Source organism: Rhododendron vialii, chromosome 13a, assembly GCF_030253575.1.
Source record: "Rhododendron vialii isolate Sample 1 chromosome 13a, ASM3025357v1".
NCBI lineage: Eukaryota > Viridiplantae > Streptophyta > Magnoliopsida > Ericales > Ericaceae > Rhododendron > Rhododendron vialii.
Window position 1 is genome coordinate 10,405,502 of NC_080569.1, and position 25,648 is coordinate 10,431,149.

Consider the following 25,648-nt stretch of genomic DNA (forward strand, 5'->3'; position numbering starts at 1 on the left):
CGTCAGGAGCAACACAGGGCCTAAATTTTATAACTTTGATACCATGTGAAATATGAGAAGATATTTTATTGAATTCGATCACACTATACAATGATCAGGTCCTGTATTTATAGAGGAGAGGGAGCCTAATTAAGGAAGGAAATCATACCAATTAATTATGGAAGAAAATCATCCTAATTACAATCAAATCTCAATATCACGATATGATCTCGATATTATTTATTATATCCATTTGTTCTAACACTGAAAATTACGATGAAAAGATAAGCAAAAAGGTTAGTACGAAAAATATAAAATATCAAAGTAAATTCCAAACTTATATAAGTTAAAAAGAACGAAGCCTTAAGGTATACCCGGGTTTTTTTCCCAATTTCACCGGAAAATAAATAATCTTCTCAAATTGGTCCCCCAAAACTTCTAAACTTCGCGCTGCAAATGAATTCAGTTGTTGAACTATATGAGGCTCAACTCAAATGAACTGAATTTGAGCCTCAAATTTAGGCTCTTTACTAAATGAGCCGAGCCCGAACCATATAGTTGGAGTCTTCTTCTCAGTGCCAAAGCAGAGTAAAGCATAGGAAATAACTCGTGCTCTCTTAACTGTACCCCTCTCTTGTAGAGAAATATGGAGGACTTGGCCTCGGTTATTTGTACCACTGCGTAGCTATGGAAGAACTTAGTCGTGCTTCAAGATTTTTTGCGCTTCCCTAAGGTGTCCACTCTAACGTGTTCATTAGTCAGCTGGCAAATGATCTAAAAGCTCATTTGTACGTTCTGGTTCTCTTGACTTGGCAAAGTTTTTAAAATCCTCTTTGTTTTTGTAGGTGAGGCATGGAAGCCCTGCTCAGAAGCAGAAGTACTTCACTTGCCAAAGGTTTTGCTTCAGTTTCTATTCATCGTTGCTTCCAACCCCTTTACGTTTCAAAGTGCACACATAACCCCCTTATGGATTGGATTGATGTGCGACATTTATGGAATCTGTTCGCTCAACTAAACTGGGTAAGCATAGAAAAAATCTCAGAAGGTAAATTTCATCTTGTGTAAGATAATATACTATTTCAGGCGAGGCACAACCTGGTTATATAAACTGGGTACCTTTGGGATAAGGCAAAAGCTAATTAAGGGGGAAAAAATAGGCAAACAATCAGATGGACATGCAACATACTAGTACCCAATATGACTCCCGGTATGCGTATGAAATGCATTTTAAAGTGCCATACAAATGTGGACTGGTCTGAGTATTTTTTCCTGTCTCTAAGCCAACCTGCAAGAGCTTATGCAGGCACTTGAACTGTTGGTTCGGGTGTTAATGTTTTTAGTTAGGCCTATATATGAAGCACGCCTCATTATTCAAATTTTAGAAAAATACAAGCCATTGGGTGTCTTCTTCAGTTTCTTACGGCTTATGGTTTCGTGAATGTTGCAGTTTTCTTCGAAAAAAAATAAAGGCATTCTACGCACTTAGATGCATCAGATAAATTCAAATTTTTATGGCATTTGAATGGAGTCTTCCGAATAGTTCATTGAATTGATGTGAGAAAAAAAAAAAAAAAACTAGCCCAGTTAGTAGTTGTATGATGTTGGTATTCGAAGGTTAATAAGGAAATTAATAAAATACTATGAAAATTAACTTCCTTATTTTTCCTTGTTTGGTGACGAGGCAGATTCAGTACTATCCAGAAATTAGATAAACTTGGGATGCGAGGAAGTGATACGTCCGGCTTCATTACTTTAAGATTATTGATCTCTTATGTTCTCTTCTCCTTTCTGTCAAGTCGAAGAGGGTTTGACAATTGCATTGTGAACAAAATTGTAGATGCGAGATCGTCTTTGAAAATTGTTTCATTCCTGAAGAAAATGTTATCGGAGAAGAAGAAAAAGGTATCAGATGAAGTAGTTTAAATTTAATTACATGTTTTCGTGCATCTTTTTTAAAACAGTTGCAACGAGTTTGCAGCACAATAGTTGTCGTTTCGCAAGAGCAGTTTATGTGATCTGATGTCGGGGCTCGATTTGGAGAGACTTGTTTTAGCAGCTGGACCACTTGGACTAATGCAAGCATGCCTTAATGTTGTTCTTCCCTATGTACGACAGCGAGAACGGTTTGGACGCCCAATTGGTGAATTCCAGTTTATACAGGTTCAAAATCACCATTTCAATTAACTTCCCTTTTTTCTTACCCGTGCAGTGGCGGATCTAGAAATCTAATATAGATGGGTCACCCCTCGAGCATAAAGTTGATAAAAATTCTCACAATCTAACATAACAGGAACATGCATTCAGATAAAAAATATAACGAGAACAGAAAATGTTCAAGCATTCTTTATAGAGAACAAAACTTTGAATTTTTTTTTGTGAAAGAGCAAGAATTAATCCATTAATAATAATATGAAAAGTCCAACTGTGCTGTCGCCATTACATAATAAAGACACGCTAGCGACGGACGAAGACTAAACATACAGTAAACTTTTTAAAAAATGAGTGGATTAGTGTTTTGTATTTTAATGTTTTTATTTGATGGGTATGTCAAAATGTCTCTAATGACATTGTGGTAGTGCTTCGGCCTAAGCATTTGGTCGGTGGGGTTCGACTCTCGTTGGTCACACGCCTTGAATAATTTTTTAATTTCAATTTCAACGTTTTCAGCATCAAAATGAAAGAAAAAACAATTACGACCAATGCAAGGTTTCGAACTCGCAATCGCAACTGTAGTAGGGCCAGCCTTTACCACTGGAACAAGATGCCCAAATTGATATATTCTCGGTAATTTAATATATATTACTTAACTTCTTCGGTTCACAAAAAAAAATTCCCGATAATATCAGGTGGGTCACGTGACCCGCCTGTGCCTTAATTGAATCCGCCCTTGCGCCCGTGTACATCAAAAAACTCATATCTTGCTGCGCGTACAGGGAAAAATTGGTGACATGTGCACTTCGCTCCAGTCTTCTTCTAGGTAAAATATCCTGTTCTTTCTTGACTCTTGTTAGCAACTTAGCACGCGTGTTATTTGCTTTTTCTGACATAATCGGTCTCATGTTCGCTCAGGCCTTATGTGTATTCTGTTGCAAGGGATTGTGAAAACGGGATAATTAACCCTCAGGTATTGCAAATATCATAACCGTGGTACAATTACTGTTTTTTTTTTCCTGATTTTAATAATAAGAGGTGAATCTGAATTCCAAACAGCAGTAGTTTTGCCTGTACGATTTGGGCGTCAGTTCCAATTATAGAAGTTTGTAAGCATCTTCACTCACCTTTGCCCTTCCATTTTATTTGTATGATCTGGAAACTGGTGTTGCTATGATAACAGAGAATTTAGGCCACTCGAATTTCTGTTTGATGGGACAGAGTTCAGTGGCCAGAAAATTCATGGGATATGTTTACATTATTGATTAATCGGAAGAAGTTTAACACGAAATGCATGTAATTACTGGAGTTTGGGTTTATGATCTTCTTGATGGCTTAAAATCAAGCTTTGTGGGTGGTAAGGTGGATTGCATGACATGGTCAATCTATTATCCTCTTCTTCTTTTCTTTTTTTTGTCAATTTGGAAGCTCTGTCAATTTGTTTGGTATGGCTTCTGCTTTTTGAAGTAGAGACAGATTTTTGAAACTCTTCTCACTGATTTTGCGAAAAATTTGATGTAAATTTTTTGTAAAATCAAAAGTTTTGATGACAAACACATCTGTATTTGTGATATTGGATTAACCTATTGGAGAGTAGTGTTGTTTCATGGTTTTGTGCCTACACCCAATTCTTCACCTTCAAGTTGGGAGGCTTGCACTGGAGCAATCTACCAGGATGATGAAGCCAATATTGCAATCAATAACCTTTTCCGTTTTATTTTTCTGCCAAGTTATATACATCAATGGGGCTAGAGGATAGTTAGTAAGTTAGTACATGAGGTTCAAAGACTAAGCATAGTCTTACATCACAACCGTCCTTAACAGAACTCGAATCCTAGCCTCCACAAGAGAAGGATGAGGAAATACCAACCTTTTCCTTTGAACTTGCTTATTTGTGCCCGGCAAAATCAATGTATCTTCCCCTGCCTGCCCATACCTTTGTCTTTGCCTTGTCAAAATGACCTGACTCCCATGTGATAGGGATAATTGCTGACACACAAGATAAGGACTAATTTAATTCTTGCGGGTATTAAAAAACTAATACAATGTATCAAGTTTACCCAATCCCACCAAAACTGGCCAGGTTACGACATACTGTTTTGTGGGATGGAAAAACATTACTCTCGGACCATGAAATAATCTCTCCTTCATTTCTAGAAAAGTTATAATGTAATGATATTTTTCACAACCTAGTTTTGATCTTTATTGATGTGAAGTTATAATGTAACTAGTACTTGTCCGTACCTACGGCACTACGCATTCCGGTTGAAATTGCCCGTACCTACAGCACTTGCTAGTTAGTGGCTCAAATACTAAATCGATTCATTAGTGTGTAATCTGTGATCCTCTTCTTAGTAGCACGAAAGAGAATCACCCGTGTTTACAGTACTCTTCCAACTATACATTTAAGCTAGCTACAAAGAACTATCAATTTGCTCATAGAGTTTGTACCAATTTCTTTTACTCCACCAGAAAAGATTAAAGAAGTATGCCGAGTTGGGCTTAATGAAACAAATAAATACATCCAGCAATTTTGTAACTTGAGGGCAAACGGATCTCTTCACATATATCAACTATTTTGAGCATTGTTAACTTAGCACTTTTAGGGAAAAAAGAGAGAGGGGGGGTCCCCCTTTGTCGTGATCCAAAATTTAATACCGAAACTGATTCTAATACATTCAGAGGATTTTTGACTAAACAGAATATACGAAATTGCCACCAAAATTGTTTCTTTTTCTCTTCAAATTCAACAATTCTATATACTGTATGCATAAGAGATAATCCATATGGGAGCCTCTGAGATGTCGCTGGCTGATGGCGTCAATTGGGTTTCCAGAGAGAGAGAGAGAGAGAGAGAGAGAGAGAGGAGAAAGGGAAAGTGAGAGACTGAGAGAGAATGAGTATAATAAGCCACGTGAATAAGTGGACTTCAAATTTTGAAAGTAGACCTTTTTTCTTTCAAATTATAAGCCCACGATTGCACATTATTTACGAAACATGCCATCCAGAACTTAATTTGTGAGAATGAAGAGGGAGAAATCTGAGCCGTTAGATTTGTTTGTATTAGTAGATAAAATTTGTGTTTGAGATTAATCTGAACCATTGAGAGAGAATATTTTGTTAGGAATATTCCTAAAGACCCTCTTGTTTTATAAGATTTTTATAAGATAGATAGTATTTTTTTTTTTCCAATTTTTTGCACCGGTCAGAGTAATGTAATTAATTCCACATCAATAAAGGAAAAAAGAATATGGATAATTGAAAGCATGGTGCAAATATCATAGTAAAATTTTAAAATTATTTACACACAGTTATTCCTTGAAAAAAATCAGCAACTATTAAATTGCACAATACTAAGAGACTCGTTAGCTTTCGTCTTATTTTCTTTTACTAAATTTTTTTGAACATTTATTAGGTCAGTGTTATTTTCTTTTACGTTTCAATTTGACAAGCAAAATTAAGGATGAATATTTAAATATCCACCCTCTTTATCCATGCCATGTAAGAATTCATCCCGCCCTTTTTTTCATGCTTATGTTTTAATCTTCTTAGTTTGTGAATTATCTTTCTTACCCTTTTCACTATGATATAAATATATTATGTTTATTGTTTTCCTAATTTAGTGGGATTGGATTGAATTATTTTCCAATTTAGTGAGATTTGATTGGATTATTTTCTTGATTTAGTGGGATTGGATTGGATTATTTTCCCAATTCAGTGGGATTGGATTGAATTGTTTTCCTGATTCAGTGGGATATTCAGTGGGATTGGATTGGATTATTTTTCCAATTTAGTGGGATTAGATTGGATTGTTTTCTTGATTCCATGGAATTTGGTAAATTTAAATATAATTGATTACTTTTATTTTTTATATTTTTAAGAATATAATAACATGATAAGTTGACCACATTTTTGCATTTTTTCTTCATATTTCGAGTTGGTCAGCGGAACATGACTAAATTACCATAAAAAATAAATAACATGACATCCTCACACATGATTAAATTACCATGACATTACATGGTAAATTACTTATGTTTACCTCCCAAAATTCTCAAGAACAAATTTTTAAGTCTCCTTTCCCTTTTTTTAAATTATTTTTGTCTCGACAAGTCTGAAAAATTATACCTGTTCTGTTAAAGACTACTACAGCGATGGCACCACCAACCCACGCCATATGCTGTTACTGTGCCGTGTGCGTCTCCGCTTTGGATTAGCTTTGACAATTTTCTTCCCCGTTGGCTCGTCCCGTTGCAGATTCCTCTCTCTCTCTCTCTAAAGAAACTTGGAAGGATGCAGAGGCTCCACTCAGTGAGGTATTTGACGTCATTATTGCTCAGAAAGGAGACGCAGCGAGCTTCTTTTTCATCCTCTCTACTATTCGATGACACCCAAATCCAGGTCTCTTCCTCTATTTCTCCATTTATCTATACACCCAAATACTAAATTAAGTTGGGTTTTCCGATACAGTACTTTCCACTGTTTCATTAATCACTAAAACTAAGCTGTGTTCCGTTCTCAGACAACCGGATGTCTGGGCAGCTTATGCATATCTCGATTAATTCGGGGACACTGAAGTTAACGAGTGGCCCCAAGGTTTGTATGTTTGGCCTCTACGAGAATGGAAGATCATGGAGAAACACTTATTGTTTTCTCATAACCACTAGGCCAAATTGCTTGAGGTTGCTGTGTTCTGTTTTCAGCATCAGCATGCTTTGTATTTCAGCATAGACCTGAACACATAGTGTTAAGGAAATGAATCACACGTTACTTGGGAGTGGAATGTGTGATCATTTAATAACATCTGAAACCTCTCCACTCATTGCCAATTGGTTTTGAGATGGATATAAAGTTTTTACACATAGTGCTTCAATCCTTTCTTTCCTCTTATCGTTCTTGTCTGTATAGGAATTAAAAAAAGGATTTCTTGGTAGTCCTTGGATCGTTATTTGTTACCCTTTTGGACTAATTTTAACCTCTTTGACCTCCAATTGTGTTAATATGTGCTACAGTAATGTATTCCCTTTTGGTGTCAAAATCAGCAATGCTTATGGACAAATTTCTACGTAGATGATTTATACAAAGTGAATGACTGGCGACTTCTGATAAACTAGATGGAAACATAATGACTAGAACGACCCTTTTAATAATGGGGAAAGAGGAAGTGGTGGGAAGAGGAGCTGCTATTAGTAGTTGTATGCTTGCAGGAGAGCACCCCATTAACTAGGCCAACCCCTTGGCCTTGACTTGAATTGCTTCTTGTTTTGAGTTACCTACCTCAAGATCCACAACAGTTGGATGGACTTTTGATGCTAAGAAGCATGAATCATGGACCTTTCTATATTCGAGATGACTTTTAGAAAACAGCTGGGTAGAGTTGCAAGTTTTATGTGCCCGTTCTTATTTTGGCAAAATTTCTCATGTGTCAAATGAAGGAATGGGCTAAGTCAATAATAAGAGATCTTAAAGGGAGCTTGGGAATGAACTTTTACTGTGAGATTGACCAAAAAACTGAGCAAATTTTGTGCTTCACACGCAAAATGGCAAAAAAGGCGGACTTGAAGGAAAGGCAAGTCTGGTCTGGTAGGTTCGTGCTGGACAGATGAGCAATTTGGCCATGTGTGTTCAGCCAGTTTGCCTTCCGGGTCCTTTTTTTATATTTGTTCTTTAAAGAAACTTTCATTTTTGCCAAAGGTCCAAAATAGTCCACTTTGATATCAAACCTACTTTAATGAGAAAAGCGAGGAGGGGAAATGTTGCGGCTAAGACTATACAAGGTTATTTCCACATCATTACTTGAATGGGCCAGGAGTTACCCCAAGTTTACGTAGCCACACTTCTGACTTTGGAAGTGATTCGGCAATCAGCCCAAGCATTACACCCATTCAAAATGGGGCACCTGCTCTATTATTTTCTTCTACTTGTTTATCGTACACTGGCCCACAAAACATCAATTTATTCTACTCACAATGTGTTCGAAAAAGTCCTCAGGAACACCATGCTGCATCAGCCTCTCAGGTCTATTCAAACATGTGCGCGGGTGGTTTGTGTAGATTGATGCGTACCGACATAAATGGAAGAGAGCATGAAGTATTTGGCATTGGAAGTAACCATTGAATTTTCTGTTAGTAATTGCAATTGTGTTGAACAACGAATAAATAATAGCCTTTTCTTAGATTTTGGTGAATTTTCAGTTAGAAACTATCCAATTCAAATCACCCCCTTATTGTCACCTTATATTTAGCTGTGTCACTGTTTTAGCACTTATTTTAAACCAATAGGGCTGTAGGATTCTGCCACCAATCGTGGCTCTGTGTGCCAACTTGTCTGTTTAAAGATGGAATAACTACTGGTCATGCTGACTTCACTGATACTGAACTACTATTAGCTGAGATTGTTGCGTCGACTGCTACTCACATTGCTTTTTCTTTTTTCTTTTTTTTGTTCTTCATTCATCAATCTACCATTGTTATTTATTAAGTATATTTCTGTTAAGAAATTTGCGAGTCATGTTTGTTTATTATCTTTTGTTTGGAACTTTGGATACACTCACGTAACCCAAACAGCGTTCTGTTTTGTTCTACTTTAGAGTGCATGTTCAGCACTGTAATGCAGGTCATTAACAGGTTTATATAAGCATGCTTCTTGAGAAGTGCTGCATTTTGAGTTGAGATGTTCCTTTTACTGATTTTGAGTTGTTTTTATCACTAAGCTTCCACAGTTGCTTTGCCTATTGACTACATCTTGAGTGCCTTGTGTTGGTGGCAATTCTCTGACATTTAAATTTGCTATCATTACAGTTTAAAGAAAGTGTGGCGCAATTTGCCCAAGAAAATATTGCACCCCATGCATCAAGAATAGATCAAACAAATTATCTCCCGGAGGTAGTGAGAATATCTTCCTTGATCTTGGAGAGAATATCTTCCTTGATCTTGGAAACCACATGATCAGTTTTTTACGTTTTGAATTTGTTTTATTTTCAATTTTCAGGGGGTTAATGTCTGGAAACTAATGGGGGATTTTAATCTCCATGGAATTACTGCTCCAGGTAGAATTTCTTGTGACAAGAGCTTTCTTTTAGCCTTTTCTTTTCCTGTTGCTTCTGGCTGCTGAAAATATTGTTGGACAAAGTACATTGCCTTACCTTCAATGTGGGCATTAGGACCTGCTTCTATGCAGAAAGAGTGTCATTGAGAGATTTTTAGGGAAATTTGGACTTGGACATTGAGTAACAGTCTTCTTAAGCAAGTAACTAGTGCCTATTCAAAAAAAAAAACTAGTGCCCATTCAAATTAATGTACCTTGCGGGAGATATTCTGATATTGTTGACGAAAGGTTATTAGGAGCGAGTCCCTGGATCGGGATCACAGTGAATATATCATATGGCGAAGGGAGAATCAGTGAGCTTCATAGATACTATAGTGCAAATTTCACCACGTATTGCAACTGATTCTTCTATTTCCATTGATTCTGCCAGGTGATGACATTTTCTTATTTAGTTTCCCCACTTTTCCTCTCTATAACCTTCGTTTCTCTTGATTATGAAGTGTAAAGTTAATGTAGTTCCTTATAGAGTTCAATGAATTTTGGTTTTGTCAAGCATACCCTTGGTGTATTGAAATTGAATGGATGGCCCCTTTGTAGAGGAATATGGAGGACTTGGCCTTGGTTATTTATATCACTGCATAGCTATGGAAGAAGTTAGCCGTGCTTCAGGATCAGTTGGGCTTTCCTATGGTGCCCACTCTAACCTATGCATTAATCAGTTGGTAAATGATCTAAGTCGTCTTTTACATTCTGGTGATTCTTGTAGCCTAAGCGAGTTCTGATCAGCTGCTATGGTTTTGTAGGTGAGGAATGGATCCCCTGCTCAGAAGCAGAAATACTTGCCAAAGGTTTCTATTCCCCACTCCTTTTAATTGTACTTTAACCCCTCGTGGTTTGAGCCACAAACATATAACCTCCTCATGGTCCAAAAGTGAAAGCATAATATCCTTTGCAGTTTGCAGCGTAAAATTGGCAGAATCTGTTGGTCATTTTAGTCCTAACTGACCATGAACACACATCCTTATACACCATTCACTTGAAGAGCCATATTCTGTAGAGTGATGGAGGGGGTGAGATGAAGCTTGAAGCGCTAATTGCTGATAGCCTAAAGTTGCCCTTATTGTATCTCTGCAGTACATACAAGTATATACAAATGCTCTACTGGTTTTTAACGAGCTATGGGTTTAGGTTGAGAGAGAGGAAGACAAAGAACAAGCATGAATTTGTTTAGTTTATAATGAGTGCAATTTTGTTCACCCTCCTTAAAAGAGGGTGAACATTACCTTCTCTCTTATTGGTTGAAATGGTGTGGACCCCACCACAAAGTGATGTCATGCTTACCATGCAATACACTCTTTGGTAAGCACACTGCATGGTAAGCATGACATCAATTTGTGGTAGGGTCCACATCATTTCAACCAATAGAAAGGAGGGTAATGTTCACCTTCTTAAGTGGAGGGTGAACAAAACTCAACTCGTTTATAATACATTGAATTGGCTTGATGTCATGGATGCTCATGTTTCATTCACAAGAATTTTAGGGTGGATAAAGTAAACGTTGTATCATTTGCTTTTGTGACATCACACTGTTAGATAGCTTGATATACATTGTTGGGCCTATTTCCTAACAACTTAAGCTTTTGGGACTACTGGTTTTCAGAGCTCTGGTTGAGAGTGGTCTTGGGTTCAAGTCTCTCTGTCTGCATTTGTCGCCCGTTTGCATTCTGCCTCTCCCCTTCGCATTCTGTTTCTCTTTCAATGAAAATTTGCATCTCAACGTGCAAGATGGGGTTGCACGTGAGGGAGGGTGTTAGATAGCTTGATATACATTGTTGGACCCATTTCCTAACAACTTAAGTTTTTGGGACTCCTAGTAACTTAACACACACAAATCTCTTTAGGATTCATTTCTTTATTTCCCTTTTTTTTTCCCCCATCTTTGTGCACATGCATACTGTGCCTATGTTGTTAATTCTTCCACCAGCTAAACTATGTCTCTAACTTGGTGTAAAGCTGATCAATGGGGAGCATATAGGAGCGCTTGCAATGAGTGAACCCAATGGTAATCAATTCCTTTTCAGCTTACACTGATGTATTCACAATGATTGTATGTATTACTTGCGAAGAGAAATTATTGAAGGTCGTCCGTTATATGTGGTTTTATGTGTGACCTGAATAACTTTTATGTATGTCCAGCTGGCTCAGATGTTGTTAGCATGAAATGCAAAGCTGATCGTGTCGACGGAGGTTATATTTTAAACGGGAACAAGATGTGGTGCACCAATGGCCCAGTTGCTCAGACACTGGTATCTGTATCAGAACTTTGTTACATTATGCATGGCTATGAGTTTGTTTCCTTTGTCATCTGTTGTTACTATATTTGGGAATTTTATGTACTGTGATGATGTATTAAAGGACAGCAAACAACATTGAATTCTGTCTTGTGTCTGATCGCAAAATCTGACGGTAGCATTCGTATGTATTTCTTAGTTGTTCTGCATCAGCATCTATGTTGCCTACAATAGTTAGATATTGTATTGCAGTTATATCAAGTTATCAACAAGACCGTAATTGACCATTATTTCGATTTGGACTCTTAGATGTAAATCTTAGCTTTCCTTGTGTTTCCGATCGGAAAGCTATCCTTCCCGAGTTGCCGCAGTTGTAGGTGATGAATTCATGGTAGTAATAGTTAGGAAACCAAATATTAGAGACAAGAAATCTCAGTTGAAGCAGTTGGGGTCAACAGGTGGATACATGCCCTGGAAGGGTTATTATGAGACGTCGTTTGTTGGCAGAAACCCATTTTTTTGATGAAAAATGAACAGATTGATTCTGTATCTCGCCATCTTCTGTACTTAATGTCAAACTGTGTATGGATACCTGAAGTATATCCCGGCTATTTAAGTTATATTCCAGTGTTCGGTCGGAGTCATCTTTCTTTTGTTCTTTGGGTAGAAGGAAAATGTTATTTCCCGCGTTGAAGTCATTTTCTCTCTTTGTGGTGAGGCTGTGTAAGGATGTCTCCTAAGAACAGCAGTAGATTGTAAAATTGATTATTTGCCCCTGCTATCATAAGGTGTAACATCTGTTGATGTTGTTGTGGTTTGTCAGTACTTTGTATTTCTTCTTCTTGCATCTTTTTCTAGAGTACACTTTTGGTTGTCAGAATTGATGCTTCAAATTTTGCCAGATCATTTACGCGAAAACAGATGTTGCAGCTGGCTCTAAGGGAATCACTGCATTTATCATTGAGAAAGGAATGCCCGGGTACTGAAACTTAAGTTGATTGTAGTGAAAAATATTGGACAAGAAGTCACTGATTGCTTGTGCCTAGCAAAATAGATTCAGTATTCACTGAAGTTTAGTGAAATGGACAAAGTTTCTGATTCTTTCTTAAAAATAGTTGGGAAGATCATCAAACATGCGTTTTTGGTAATAGAATAATTGCAAAGAGACATCAATAATAATATTGGTCCAGATCCTGGTGAGAGGAGTGTGGCTGTTTGTCATGTGGCCCTTTCTAGATGGGTATAGACTAGTTTGAGTAGCATATGTCCCTAAGCTAATCTGCAAGCACTAACGTCCGCACTGAAACTGTCGGGCTTCTAAGAATTTTTCTTAAATTGGAAATAAATGGATGGTGCACACCCATACAATACGTATGTCTTCGTATTCAAATGATACAAATTGTACAAAAAATGAACATGAATCATACTGTCCAGAAATTCAATTTTGATTTCCATGGCATCTGGACGGAGGTTTTAGATTAATTTTATGTATGAGACTAAAGGAAAGAAAATCAAGAAGACACTCTCAACTCACCCTTCTTTTTTACCTTTTGTGGGTGACAATGCAGATTCAGTACTGCCCAGAAATTAGACAAACTTGGGATGCGGGGAAGTGATACGTATGACTGCATTGCTTAGTAATTGTTGCTCTAGTATGATCTCATCCCCTTTCAATCTACATTGGAGAAGGTTTGACAATTGCCTTGTCAACAAAATTGCAGATGTGAGCTTGTCTTTGAAAATTGCTTTGTTCCTGAAGAAAATGTTCTTGGGAAGGAAGGAAAAGGTACCAAATTATGTAGTTTGAGGTTATCATTTGAAGTTTTGAACTATGTGTCAAACACCTTTACATGTGGTAGCTAATTGCTTTGTGTTGGATGATGTAAAATTGCAAACATTCTGCTTCAGCTTCCAGTTGCTACGGCATAACAGTCAGGACAAGTGAAAAGGTTTCTATTTAAACCCTGGATGTCCTATGATTAGAAAACTGCCAATGGTTTGATTGGTATGGCCTATGGTGTTGTAATAGCTGACCCAAAATGAATTGATTATTGCTGTAGTGTTTTTGGATATTCCCCTGTGTAATTACATTTTCTGAATTCCTTAAACCTCAAAGTTTTGACATGATGCTGACTAGTAGGTTAGTGATTGTATTGACTCTTCTTCGGGAAGTTGAAGATTAGATTATGCTCCCTCCGTCCCATAATGTTTGTCCAGTCCACAAAACAAAGACGTAAAAATAATACAATTTTTGCATGAAAAATTCAAAATAAATTTAACAATTTACTAAATATCAATGAGTTCTTTTAATTTATGAAAAAAGTTTGTATTTCATCTTGAAAGAAATGCATTATTTTTTAGTCCTCGTTTTGCGGGCCGGCAAACATTATGGGATGGAGGGAGTATTATTATTTTTTATCTAAAGCTATAGTGAGTCTAGAGACTGCAAGTGGACGAGATGTTTTGAAATGATTGCATGATGACCTCAGTGCAGTTCACTGCATTTCCCTTAAACCTCAGAGTAAGTTTTCCTGTATGTTTTCAAACTTGATTAGCTGGTTTGGTGAATGTTTAGAATGATTGGAAAGAGTTCACAGTAATCAGCCATCCTTTTGTTTCAGGGGTTTATGTTATGATGTCGGGGCTAGATTTGGAGAGGCTTGTTTTGTCAGCTGGACCCCTTGGACTGATGCAAGCATGCCTTGATGTTGTTCTTCCCTATGTACGCCAACGGGAACAATTTGGACGCCCAATTGGTGAATTCCAGTTTATACAGGTTCATACTTTCCAGTCATGCAAGCTAACTTCATATTGTCCTCGAACATGTGCATTAAAAACCTTTTCCACGTGTTATTGACCTGCTTATACAGGGAAAGGTAGCCGACATGTATACTTCGCTGCAGTCTTCCAGGTAAGAGATCCCTGATTTGGGAATATTCTATTTTTCTTTAATTTTATTTGCATGACTCTTGTTTGAATGTTGTTATAATCACTCTCATGTCTGTCCAGATCTTACGTGTATTCTGTTGCGAGAGATTGTGATAACGGGAGAGTTAACCCAAAGGTAGTGCAAAATGCCTTGTTCTTCAGTTTTTTTTTAGATAGATTTTGTTTTGGTTCTTTCCAATGTTTTACAATAAGAGGTGAATCCGAAGTCCAAACCGCTGTAGTTTCGCCTGCACATTTTTGGAGTCAATTCAATATGAAGTCAGCTTTTGACTTGTTTTTTCTATTGGAACTAGATCTTTGAGTTGGAAAATTGAAAAGATTTCCTATTAAACACAACGTGGGGATGGCATAAGGGCTCATCTGATAGATGCTAGGACAACAACCTCAGGGTTTCGTGACAAAACATGTATGGATTCTTCAGACTTACGATGACCGTAACAGTGTAACTATCACATAAATGCTGACTTTTCAGGACTGTGCTGGAGTTATACTTTGTGCAGCTGAAAGAGCCACCCAAGTAGCCCTTCAGGTGAAGTAAAGCTATCCTACTTATGTTTGCCTCTCTGGTTAGACGTGGCTTCTATTTATTTGAATTGCTGACTTCAGTGCGTAGCATATCCCGATGCTAACATTTTCAGGGAATCGCTTATTCATATTATGTTGTTGCAATTAAACATTGAATGAAAATATATGTTACAAGTTACTTATGATCAACTGTTTGAGATAACCACGGCAGAGAGTATTTGGCCTGATTTTACCAATCTCCTTATACCGATTCATAGTTTTTACGATTTAAAACCCTATGCGAGAGTATTCCAATGTGGCTTGTTGAATTGTATTTTTCAAAGGATATATGGTTATTTATTTGAATCCGACGATGTTGCAGGCTATCCAATGCCTAGGTGGTAATGGGTACGTCAATGAGTACCCAACTGGTCGCCTTCTCCGTGATGCCAAATTGTACGAGATTGGGGCTGGAACTAGTGAAATCAGAAGATTGATTATTGGTCGAGAACTCTTTAAGGAACAATAAGAGAGAAGCTGTTTGTTATTTCCTCCTTTTTCCCTCCTCCTCAGTAATAGTCTCAATTAGAAATTTTACTTTGCTTTAATTGAAATCAAATAAAAGAACAAGGCGTTTTCGGTGTTGTATTGGGTTTACTCAACGGCATTTTCATAAATTTTGTGCTAGAGTCCAAGCACATGCCGCGTGAGTGCTGAATTTGTATTCGAATTTTTAATTTTTAATTTTTGGGAAAAATTATAGGAAGTATGGCATTTATTTTTACAGAGGTTATTTTGAACACTTGGTTGGAGTCATGCACTGTGGAAAAATGAAGATCACAAGCCAGATCGTGTTTACCATATGCGGTAGCTAAAGTTTGCAATTTAATCGCTCCTCAGCCTCTTTTTGCTACGTTATTAAATCATCTACGTGACATTTTTATACATTTTTTGGTTGTCGTAATGTACGAAATTTGTGTTATATTCTCTCAGTCTCAATTTGTTTGTCCATTTTCGATGTTCGTGTCAGTTTTCAATCAATTGCTCATATCTTTCAATGTGGAATTCAAAAATGTACAATATGAATCTTGTTTAGTAGTTCTCGATTAATTCAATAATATAATGTTTTTAGAGTTATGAAAAATGTTATAAATTGAAAGATAGTACTCCCTCCGTCCCTTTTTAAGTGTCCTGCTTCGTAACTCCAACTTATTAAAAAGACATCATCATTACACATTTCACATCAACTTTTCCCTCCACTTTCCCTACTTACCCATCATCATTACACTTTTACTCACTAACTTTTCAAAATAAAATCTACTTTTAGGGACAAAATAGACAATACACTAACTTTTACCCCCTTAACTTTACAAAATGGACACTTATTAAGGGACAGTCCAAAATGGAATACTGGACACAAAAAAAGGGACGGAGGGAGTATAAGCAATTAAAAATGACACCAACATCGAAAATGGGGGGAATGGATTATTACATTAGCAGTGTTATGGCAACATAACTTGTCTTCCGCCTTCAATTTCGTAAGTGCTTCTTCCGTCCCACTTTGTTGTGACTGTTTCATTTTTTGCACCTCACAAAAAATTGTCTATATGTCACAATCTATAATATTTTTTATGATTTCAAAAACTTTGTTTAAGAGAATTAATTGAGATCTATCAAACAATGTCCATAATGAATATATAAAATATTATAAATTAAGAGATATAGACAATTTTTTGAGACGTTCAAAAAAGAAAACAGGCACAACAAAGTAAGACGGAAGGAGTACTACAATAGACACACTATCCGGTGCGACCATCGTGGACTAAGAGTAGGAATCCATTCACAAAACGAACCAACTTCCACATTAGGATTCAAGTCCTATTCGTTCTTTTACTCTCCCTAAAGTTATATCCCAAGTTAATTATTCACTGTTTTACCGAGGGTTAAAAACAAATTGGTAACCCTTTTTTAAAATCTTAAATTTGTAACTGTAGTAATATTACCAAGTGCCTCTAATCTTGGTATAATGGACATGTTACATTCATGATCTGGCCGCAAGAGATTAATGAAATACAACACGATAAATAAAAAAATGAAAGATTTAATATCTCGAGAGTTATAATCCTCACCTTTATAAAAGGAAATCCATGCTCATTCTCAAGGGGTCACAGCACAATTTTGCCTCCTTTCTGCCTTTTAGGACGTCCTTCATTTTTACGTATTGGCAGGTTCTTGTGGTTGGGTAGTTTTGTCATTTTACTTTCTGTTTGTTTTTAGGCCAGAAAATGCAAGGGTTTAAACGTAATTTTGTTGTTATGACTCTTGTGGGTCTTTTGTTCGAATGCTCTGGCGTGCAGTGAATTTGATCCGGTAGAGCTTTCTCATACTCCTGGTAAAGAATTTCCGCGAGCGCGAATGCTCCGTTCAATGGGCCTTCCATTCTTAGGGGGGAAGTTAGGCCAAGTATTTCAAATCATGAGGTGGTCCTCCTCCTATTTCAAAGGCAAATTCTAAGAATGCAAACGATGAAATTTCCAATGGCACTATGGCTGGATTTAAGTTGTTCGGATTTACCTTGACTGGAGAGCTCCCATGACAAACTCGCAGAGTTCCAATAAGAGGAGCCGTACAAATGGAGTAAGCTTTTGTAAACACGCCTTGTTCGTTTGGTAACTTTGGGTGTTTTGGTAGTTAGTGGAGAGAGAAATATGATAATAATTGAAAAAACGAGTAATGAGTGTAGAGAGATAGAGAGAAATATGAAATTAATAATTGGAGAAATATATAGAATAATGATTAGAAAATAAAGTTAAATTTGAAAACGAACAAGGCGTATTTTCGGCATGCTAGCTTTTTCTTGGTTATCGATCTCAGACTGATAAATACTCCTATTAATTGGGTGAAGGTCCACAAACAAGGCCAACTAATTGGTTGGAAGAGCTAATTGATCTTTCGAGACTGAATAGCTATAATGAGTTGCTGATTGAGCTAGAGACGATCTTTGGCATGGAAGGCTTCTACGTGATCCTGATGAAGGATGAAGAATTTGTACACTGATATGTACTGAGAATGGAGTGTCATACTTACCATGCAATACATTTTTTGGTAAACATGACATCACCTTATGGTGGGATGCACACCATTTCAACTAATAGGAATGAGGGTAATGTTCAACCTTTTTGAGTGGAGGATAAACAAAACTCATTGTGGGAGTGTTTTTTAATACAATCTCTGTGGGGAGAGAAAAATGCAGCAAACAAAAGCATCGTATACCAAACTCCAATCTCTTAAACGAATCGGAGGGACGATTTTCTTGTTTTTCAAACTGGAACTTTTATCAACCCAACGAGGGTTATCTCCACTGGCTAGGGGGTTTGCTCTTACCCTGAAGATGTGAGTTCGATTCTCGAAGGTAGGCCAATCAGTTGGAAGGTGAAAGTCCAAATGGATAGTCTCGTGAGCACATCTAATGGTTCCCTCCTAGTTGTATCTGACGGCTTTCATGGGTGTTGGTTCCCTGCGGTCTGCCCTAGGTAGATTCTTCTCATCCCGTCATCCCGTTCGAGTGTGAGGATAACTCCTATGTTAAAAAAAATAACCGGAACTGTAATAAGAGATGCAATTTTCATGTTTAAAAGTTGCATGCGGGGAAGAAAGAAATACTCAAGAAATGTCACTACCCAAAATTTTTCTCAAATTGGCGTAAAAATTTGAGCATGCAACTTTTAAAGCATCTCCACTCTTAACTCAAATTTGAGCAAAAATTTGAGTAAAAGCTTCATTTGATATGGCTCAATCCAATGGTAAACCCATTTTTACTCAAAATTTGCTTGAAACAAATTCACAAATACTATTTTCCTATGGAATCTAGGGTTTTATGGCCACTCACAGTAGCAATATGGTAAGCTAGGTTGTAGAGTAAGCTATGTTGGTAGAGTAAACTGAGCCCACCCAAAGAAGTAAAATGACGACGTCGGCCAAAAATGAGTTTGTGGTGTTGACGATGAACCAACTCCTTCTCCGGTGCAAACAGGTCCCGGAGATGACGATGAGGAAGAACTCCGACCAGCAGCCAACACCACCCCCATAAAATAGCTGTGAGAAATTTGATATAGGATTTGAGTCTCGCCTAATTTGGTGAAACATTAGAGTGAGTAAAACTCAAATTCGGTATATGCATTCCAGCATCAAAGTTGCACAAAGAATGTAACGATTCACACTGGATTGCCCTGCTGGGTAATAAGTGGGAATAGTTGACAGCCTAAAAGAAGACCTAAGACTGCTTAATAGAGCCCGGACAATGTCTCGTTGTTGACAAGAGTGATTACACTTGGCAAGATCACTCCAGTATAAGGATTTTTTAGTTAGATTTCACACAACTTTCCACAGCTAAACCGTTAAAAGAACATCCTCAGTAAAGAAAATCAACAATCATACAGTTCAGATTACTCGCATTATCTATCAGATGCTGCGCATCCAAAAGGCTCTTGGTTTTGTAAAGAACAAAGTGGTACACCAATTAACTGGGAGGGCAAGAATCCCAATTAACCAGGCCCATTCAATAAAACATCATGCTCTTTATGAGTTTCCAAATATACTTCGAATTGATAGATAAAGTGATATATTATCACAAAGAAGCATTAAGGAAGAACAAAAATAGAACAAACCTTACTGAGTACAACTCAACATTCTGAAATGCGTAGATTAAATTCCTTCCCCTTTTTCTTACGACCAAATTCATTTATGAGTGTAGACACCCCAATTTGGACTTCCAAATTAGTTTATTTTCGGTTTTTGATTCTCCAATGATGAAACGGATCAAGAACACCCCGAGAATATCGAGTGTTTGAGTTTTGAGTATTTGCAAAACCCTTGAACCTAATTTAGCCGAAGCCACTTCAAAAGCCAAAAACCCTACTGGCGCGCGTTGGTTAAGCGCGCGCGCGCGCGGATCAACTTGACAGGTGTTGGCTTTGACCATTGACCAACACGTGAGTAGGTGGTACACGCGCGCGCTGCTCCCAAACCTGTGCGCGCGGGTCAAGCTGCGAGGTGTGGTCAACAGTCAAAACTTGACCGTTGGCCCACGTGCGCCAGGGCGCAACCCTCGCTAGCCAGACTGACTCCCGCGCGCGCCGATCTCAACCTGTCCCCATCACCTTTATCAGTTGGGAAGTTTAACCACCAAGTAACCCTTAGCCAGCCCCGTGGACTGGCTGAGCTCCTCTCCTTGCACCAACCAGATTCACCTCCATCTCCTCCTATATATATCCCCCTTTATTTCTCTTTCAAAAGGTTCAAGTTTTTCAAAAGGTTACAAAATTCAAAAGGGTTAGAAAATCCACACACCTTGGGTTTTAAAGCCCTAAGTTACAATCCAAGAATTTAGCTTGTTCTTTGCTTCTACCTTTTCAAACACCTCAATCAAGCCTTCAAACATCAAAATTCAAACACGTTTCAAACTCAATCTAAGTATAGCATACATACTGCTGTCTATTCTGATCCCTGAGGGGGGCTGGCAGGGCCAAAACTGGTAATCAATATCAGTCCTGGCCCTAAGGCTGGTAAGGTTTCAAAAACTGTTATGGTAAGAACCAGCGGGCGACGGTTCCAATCTTGTGCGCGCCACTCTGTGGCTGCCCGCTTAGGTCCGCGTGGGGATTGGCGTCTTGCTGTTTTATGTATTTACTTACATATAGGCCACTACAAGCATGTAAATAACCAGTTTACTGCTTTCCTTTGTTAGAAATGTTAGTTGTAGTTCAATATGAATATCTGTTGTATGAAATACCCCTGGGATCATTCTGGACCTGTCGCAGAACCCAAACGTGTAAATCAAGCACTGGTGTGGTAGACCCACGCGTGCCAAGGCGCCACACTCGCGCGCCGTAGCGCCACACTCGTGCGCCGAAGCGCCATACGCGCGCGTCAGTCTGCCTCAGACCAGTGGCTGGCCTTGCATGGGTAGCTTGGCTTTAGGCCATTATTTTGTTCCTACACTGTTTATGGGGTGTTTTGTTAAATTGTAGGGCTTTTTCAGCCTTTAAATTGTATATTAGTTGTTCATCAACTGCTTATAACTGCTTGGTGTATCCTGGGTGTGCACTGGTCCTTCCAAAGCTAGAGGGTTTGAGCTCACTGGCACGCGCGCGTCTTGGAGTCGCATGCGCAGGAGTAAACAACATGCAATGACTTGTTCAGTACATGCCGGTTTTTTCCTGCGCACGCCATTCCAAAACAAGGGCTTCCCAGTTTGTTTAAACTCTCACAGCGATCTGTTCTCATCCTATACTAAATACTCATCCATGCTATCATTCACATCCTGTAAACATGTTACAGTTTTAATTCCCATTAAACTGTTCCCCGCCCCTAAATGGCTAAAAGAATTGATTAATCTTACAGAATCGCAAACGTTTTCGCAAATATCTAAGTAGAGACCAATCTTCGGATTGGGCGAGAGGGGTGCCTTATAACCCTTTCCCTCTCATAACTGATGAGCCCATTCAGTAGTCGTTGAAATTTACCAAACGGCCGTCAAATTTAATTATTTATTAACCGGACTACAACTAAAGATTTGCATAGTATAGCGAGAAAGTCCGAGTCGATCCACAGGGAGCTCGAATATAGCTTGTTCGGATTGTAGGTGTAAGGGTTTGTGGCGTTTAGACGGTCAACTTTTGGTTTTCCTTTGAAAGGTGGAGAAACACTCTTATGGAAAAGACTAGAAATGAGTTTTAACTAAGAATTAAAGGTGGCAAGGCAATGGAGTTACTAACGCCCATAACTTAAGTCATCTAACAATTCTCAACAAAAACACGATTGAAACACACGGTATAGGCTATCAACCGGAAGATTTAGCTATGAAAATAGTTAGACTTGATATAGAGTTTAAACAACAAGCTTAACACAAGGCGTGACATCGCTCCCGGAACCATGTGAGCGAGCACATGATCACCAGAGATTAACAACGCCAAGACTTGCATTCAAACTAAATATCAAGGTCAAGAACTAGAAGCATGGTTTGGAAAGCGAGCAAGTTCTTTGGTTCTTTTGACAAACACGAGGCGAGACATAGCTCACGGAACCATATGAGCAAGCATATAATCACCGGAGGTTAACATCGACAAGTTTTGTTACATAAAAGGCGAACCACGCACATTTACAAACCAAACCTAAAGTCTTAAGTTGAGAAAAGCAAAATTAACCTAAATCACAAGGTGTTATTCCCCCATGACCAAGCCTTATCAACTACTCACACATAGCTAAAAGACTAGAAAGCATGCTAAAATTGGAAAACATGTTTAACCGATAGAAACGAAAATAAACTTGGTATTAAGGAGAATCTAGTCCGTAGCTACAACATTAATAAACGAGAAAACATCAAACTAGGAATTAAACTTACAAGTATTGAAGCTTGAAACTAAGAACAACAATAACAAAAAGACTAGAAAGAAAACTAACCTAAAGCATAAAGTGGATTTTTAACTAAAGTGAGAGAGAAGGGTATTTATACAACTCAACTTCTCTCCCAACAAATATCCTATAAACATACCAAAAGTAACAACTATTCCATAAATGAAATGTCCAAAAAACAGCAAATATCTAGCCGAAGGCTCATGGTATCGATACGGATTAAGCAAAGTATCAATACCACGCTGCTAAGTTAAAAAGGGCATTTTCCCGTATTGATCCCGTATCGATACGGGTTAAGACCGTATCGATACAACAAAACCTGCCTTCCCACGAAGCTAATGCGTATCGATACAGAATAAGGCTGTATCGATACAGGGAGGTTATCTACAGTCTTCAAGCCAGCCTTCAAAACTTGGCACCCGACGGCTCCTAGCAGCTTCCACAGCTTCACAACAGCTTATTTTCATTCTCTAAACTTAAGTAAAGACTATATTTTAAACATTTCTTTTACATTTTTTACATTTTAAACCTTTCTTTTACCTTTTCTTTACTTTAATTTATTTAATAAAAATAAGAAAGTATCCCCCATTTGAAAACAATGGCATTACCAGAATTTCAAGATTCCAATTAAATCAAATTGTCAACTCTCCACTTTTAGTGTAAAATGAAAAACTGCACATTTTTCTCAAGAGAAAATGGATCAAAACATGACCTTTCTCTTCAAATAAAACCTTGTAACTTTGTAGTTACTCTTAGAAAAATTTAAGGATCAATTACCACCATTTTTAATCTCGAAAATCGATATTTTTTCAGAAAGTCATTTTTTCATACTTAGACAGATTTTAAGGGGCCGACAGAGTCTTTGGGTACTTGGAAGCACTTGGGCCATCCATGGCGTTGAAATGCGCCTTATTTGCACGTTTTACCTGAAAACACTAAAAACACACCTTACGTGCAGTATCAAATAAAAGCTAGATAAATGCAAGTTAAAACAACATAAAATGGGCACCAAATATCTACAATATTGGGTGCTCATCAATAACCTGGCTCCCGAACCTAGATATGATTATGACGGACCGGTGCCTTCACCTTTTTCAAATCAAACAGCGCAACGAGCGTTTCAAGTTCGGTTCCTTGGGTATCGGACCTTCAAACCCAAGTGGTGACTCTGTATTGAGCGATTGTCTACCAAAAAGTAGGGATGGCAATGGGGCGGATCGTGGCGGATATTGAGGTAACCGTACCCGATACCCCGAAATTGTTCCTGTACCCGAATCCGCCCCGATAACCGAACGGGGTGGGACTAGTTGTTCCATAACCGAACCGAACGAGTTTCGGATTATACCCGAACTGAACGGGTAACCGCATAAAAATAATATCTTCATCAACCCAGGAACAGAATCATTCATGGGACAAAAACAAATCACGTTCAATACTCAAAATAAACCCCATAAAACCTCAAATCAATTCAAATCCACAGATATTTTTGTACATGTATCTTATACCCAAAATCTATACGTGTACAAATACATCCATTACAAACCTATAAATGTGCAAATACAGCCTAATAAGGCTTTGAAAGAATGGGGTAGATGAGTAGATCGCAGCAGCGAAGAGCAAAACACCCTTCGATTTCGTCTAGTGACCATGAATACGACGAAATTGGACGGAGAGAGAGACCTAGACTAGAAATCAGCGCTGCTTTGATGATCGACGACGACGGCGAGAAAGAGAGAGAGAGAAACGGCGGACGGAGAAGAGAGGCTTCGACGTGAGAGTTTGTGATTTTGTGAGAGAGAGGCGAGAGAGGGCCGATTCTGATTTCTGTGAACCCTACTGTTATTGTAAGTATGTATGTATATATATATAAAGGGTTATCACACTCCAGGTCCTTACACCTTAACACATGCAACAAGATGGTCCCTAACATTTCTGGAAGTGTTCACTTTGACCCCTAGTCTCTTTATATATATATATGGTTTCGGTTCGGTTCGGGTATCTGCTAAACCATATCCGAACCGAACCCGTTTGGTTATCTCATATCCTCCACCATAGCCGCACCCACGGGGAATTTTTTTGTTATGGCTCAGGGAAAAAAATCGATTACGATTCGGGTACCCATCAATTCGGTTCACTTTGCCATCCATACCAAAAAGCACGCTCATCGATCTGCCTTTCTCAGGGCATGCTGCCCACAATGAGCCAAGAATGATTTCTACGAGCCAATCAGGCAACCCATTGTAGCCTGATCAATGTTATCAATCCCGTACCGTACCGGCCAGTACGTACCGGATTTGAGAGAAATCGGTACCCTAACCCCCCAATACCGTTCTGGATAAAATACCGGTCATTACCGCCTGGTACCGGTAATCTCGGGAAATACCGGCCGGTACCGGCGTACCGAAAATTCCGGGCGAGATTTTGCAGACCATTTTTTATTTTTTTTTACTACTCCCTCCGTCCCTTTTTAAGTGTCCTGCTTCGTAACTCCAACTTATTAAAAAGACATAATCATTACATCTTTCACATCAACTTTTTCCTCCACTTTTCCTACTTACCCATCATCATTACACTTTTACTCACTAACTTTTCAAAATAAAATCTACTTTTAGGGACAATATAGACAATACACCAACTTTTACCCTCCCTAACTTTACAAAAGGGACACTTATTAAGGGACAGCCCAAAATGGTATACTGGACACACAAAAAAGGACAGAGGGAGTATCATTTAATCATTTTCTGGTCCAAAAAAAAAAACGTTTTAGTTTTTCTTTTGGGTTATCTTAACCCTCAAAAAAATAAAAATAAAAGTTTTTTCAAAATTTTAGCAAAACGTGGGCTTAATCATAGTACGTGCGCGAGGCTCAAATCCTGGATTTGCACTCCCCCTGCACGTGAATAACCCGTGACGCGCACCTGGTTAATTGGTTTCCGAATCAGTTTTTCCAAATTGCCTTCGGCCACAACCCATTTTTCCGAGCGCGCGAGGCTTCTCCTTGGGTCCTCATTTGCAAGTCCACTAGTGTGCAAAGTTATTTAAGAGGGAAAAAAGTTTTATAACTAGGCAATGTGAGACAAGATGCAAACACATAGATATTTTATGATGAATTGCATAGTATAGGGGGATTTTTTTGAATTATGATTATATATAATTATTATCTATATTGTAGTTGCAGTAAATCTGAAACGGTATCCGGTATCTGAACAGTACCGGTACGTACCATACCAGTAGGAAAACTGGTGTCCTGGCTAGTACGGTATTCAGAACATTGAGCCTGATTGAAGGTGGGTTTCGGATGATTTTTTACTCAA

At 38.2% G+C, this 25,648-nt stretch overlaps 1 protein-coding gene across 1 annotated transcript; it reads left to right on the forward strand.

Moving 5' to 3' along the window:
* The first annotated feature begins 6,256 nt into the window (after window positions 1-6,256).
* On the forward strand, window positions 6,257-15,707 carry LOC131314856 (isovaleryl-CoA dehydrogenase, mitochondrial). The gene is made up of 15 exons (XM_058343753.1): window positions 6,257-6,531; window positions 8,931-9,014; window positions 9,121-9,178; window positions 9,775-9,899; window positions 9,981-10,025; window positions 11,191-11,239; window positions 11,374-11,483; window positions 12,371-12,447; window positions 13,037-13,087; window positions 13,190-13,254; window positions 14,090-14,244; window positions 14,339-14,379; window positions 14,478-14,532; window positions 14,890-14,946; window positions 15,304-15,707. The coding sequence occupies exons 1-15, from the start codon at window positions 6,424-6,426 to the stop codon at window positions 15,448-15,450; spliced, it is 1,227 nt and encodes a 408-aa protein (XP_058199736.1). The 5' UTR covers window positions 6,257-6,423; the 3' UTR covers window positions 15,451-15,707.
* Window positions 15,708-25,648: the final 9,941 nt, after the last annotated feature.